At 54.5% G+C, this 2,561-nt stretch overlaps 1 protein-coding gene across 1 annotated transcript in view; it reads right to left on the bottom strand.

Moving 5' to 3' along the window:
• Window positions 1-2,561, bottom strand: part of LOC105552798 (contactin-associated protein-like 4) — a 193,941-nt gene that overhangs the window by 73,243 nt on the left and 118,137 nt on the right. The window contains exon 15 of the mRNA XM_011998554.1: window positions 30-186. Coding sequence (XP_011853944.1) covers window positions 30-186 — 157 coding nt within the window. The remainder of the gene's footprint in view (window positions 1-29; window positions 187-2,561) is intronic.

The following is a 2,561-nucleotide window of genomic DNA, read 5'->3' as shown; positions in this document are numbered from 1 at the left end:
TCTCACGGAGGAAATCACATGCAATTCACCATTCGTCCCGGTCGGCGTCACAGTTACAGCCGTACTGAGGATCCAGGCAGTCCCTCTCTAACCCACAGGCACACTGGTGGGCGCCGGGAAAAGATCCTCCCCAGTAAGTGTGGGTCTCGTTGGCTCTTCCAGCCCACCAGCTCAGCGCCGTTCCATCTGAAACACAAATCGGAGAAAGGTGACAGCTGCCTGGCCCACTGTCCACCACCCCCAGGGACCCCTCGTCTCCCAGCTCATTAAGAAACCCACAGAGCAAAGAGAAACTCTGCTTTAAAATGGTTTTATTCTTAACACCCTAACAGAATATTGCTTCTTTAAGTATTATAACTGATCTATCTGATTACATTGTATTTCTTAACCCATCACTGGACCATGTATTTTATTAGGAAGTAATACCTAACTCCTTTCGTCACGGTAGTACATAATTTGGAACAGCAAAGTTGTGAAACTTCATCAGGAGCTGCATTAAGAAGTGAGTTGCCATCAAAATAAAAAAATGAACAAACAATCGAAAAGTGATTTGGAAGCTAAAGTTAACCTCTGTGTGAGATCCCGAAAGGCCTGTTGCAATAGAAACAGAACGAAGGCAGCACGTTCCTCTGAGCCCTCAGTCGGCCCCATGGGTTATTACTGAGCAGCCCTGGCTGCAGGCCTGACCCCAGCATCCTGTGACTCCCAGGTGGGGAGCACCCTGCTGTGGCTGGGGGGTTGTTTGGGGCTGAGTTGCGCTTGCTGTTCTGAGAAGGTGCCTGTTCACCTGCAGAGCCGCAGAAGGGAGGGGCAAACCCTCCACCTGCCTGACACAAACACCGTGTTGGGAAACCAGCAACCCCAGTGCCCTCTCAGGGATAAACAGGAGCCTCTGCATCCTGCCTGGGATCCCATGTCGGAGCTGGACCTCTCCGGAATGCTGCAGAATGAGAGGGACCTGGGCAAGCAACGCCCGCAGCACTTAGAAGACGGCCGAGAAGGGAGAGGTGGAGTCCAGCATATGCTGACCCAGGAAGAGGGCCCCCACCTCAGAGAGCCGGGCAGGAGGCAGCTGCTTCCGAGGCGCTGGCCATTTTCTGCGAGTGAAACCAAGGGTCCCACGAGGACCCGGAGCACGTGCCAGTCCCCTGGTGCCTTCTGACTCCACCCAGCGAAGCAGCCTTGGCTCACATGCTGTCGCCTCCCTGGCCAGCGGCTCCCAGAGGTGCTGGGATGAGTGCTGTGAGCATCACCCATGAAGACGAAAGCTCACCGCTGGGAGGCAGGAGGCGTTTAAAATGTTTAATAGATGTTTTTGATAATAACCCTTTAAAACTTTAATTACTTCACCATTATGCTTTCAAAAATCAGAGGGAGGACATTATTGTATTCCAACTTATAACTGTATTTTTACCATCTAAATTACTCATCTAATAACACTGGAATTATCAAATGGCTATAGTGATATCAAGGGTCTTCAGTTGCATTTGTGAGTTTTTAAGCATTCCAGAGATTTGGGGAAGGTTGAAGAAATAACAAAACAAGACAGCAGAAAAGAAAATAAGAAGAGAAATAGGAACCAGTCTACTGAACCAGGGAACGCACCCCACAGGCTCCCAACCCAGTCCCGGCCGGGATCTCCCGCCCAACCTCAGGGCCTCAGCCTCACACCCAAGGCCCTCCCTGCAGGGCTGGCCCTGGCCTGTGAATGTGCATTTCTGTATTCTTCGCACTCCTCCCAGACCTGTCACGGGGACCTGTCGGAGCCCCCACTGCCTCCTTCGCCTCGTGACCTGCACACCCCGACCTGCAGCCCCACCTGGACCTCACTTCCCAAGTCCCCTTTCTTCCCACCCTGTCTCCATGGGGACCAGCCTGTGGGCACCCTGGATGCTGGACCCCAGGGACCTCCCTTGGATGCTTTTCTGGTCCTCTGACTGCACTGAGCCCCCCCAGGACAGCCTTGGTGACAATTCCCTCAACCACGTGAGGCCGCGGCCTGGGCTGTATCCATCCGAACCCAGTGACAATTCCCTCAACCACGCAAGGCCAGGGCCTGGGCCGTATCCATCCGAACCCAGGGGCACTAGGCACTGGCCGCCATCACATAAAGCCCCAGGTTCTTATCTGCCTATTCAAGGACCCCCGCCCAGACCATGTCCAGTCGCTGCTCTCCCTCCTCATCTCTGCTCTCTCCTCCGGTGGCTTTACCGGACTCCGCATCCCAGATCCTCCCAGCTCCTCCTCTTCTGGGGCTCCCCTGGGGCCTCCCCATCACCATCCAGAACCTGCTTCTGTGCCACTGTCCTTAAGAACACTCCTAGAGGCCGGGCGCGGTGGCTCACGCCTGTAATCCCAGCACTTTGGGAGGCCGAGGCGGGCAGATCATGAGGTCAGGAGATCGAGACCATCCTAGTTAACACGGCGAAACCCCATCTCTACTAAAAATACAAAAAATTAGCCGGGCGTGGTGGCGGGCGACTGTAGTCCCAGCTACTTGGGAGGCTGAGGCAGGAGAATGGCGGGAACCCGGGAGGTGGAGCTTGCAGTGAGCTGAGATG

Source organism: Mandrillus leucophaeus, unplaced genomic scaffold (genome assembly GCF_000951045.1).
Source record: "Mandrillus leucophaeus isolate KB7577 unplaced genomic scaffold, Mleu.le_1.0 Scaffold575, whole genome shotgun sequence".
Lineage (NCBI taxonomy): Eukaryota > Metazoa > Chordata > Mammalia > Primates > Cercopithecidae > Mandrillus > Mandrillus leucophaeus.
This window is presented reverse-complemented; position numbering and strand designations above follow the sequence as displayed.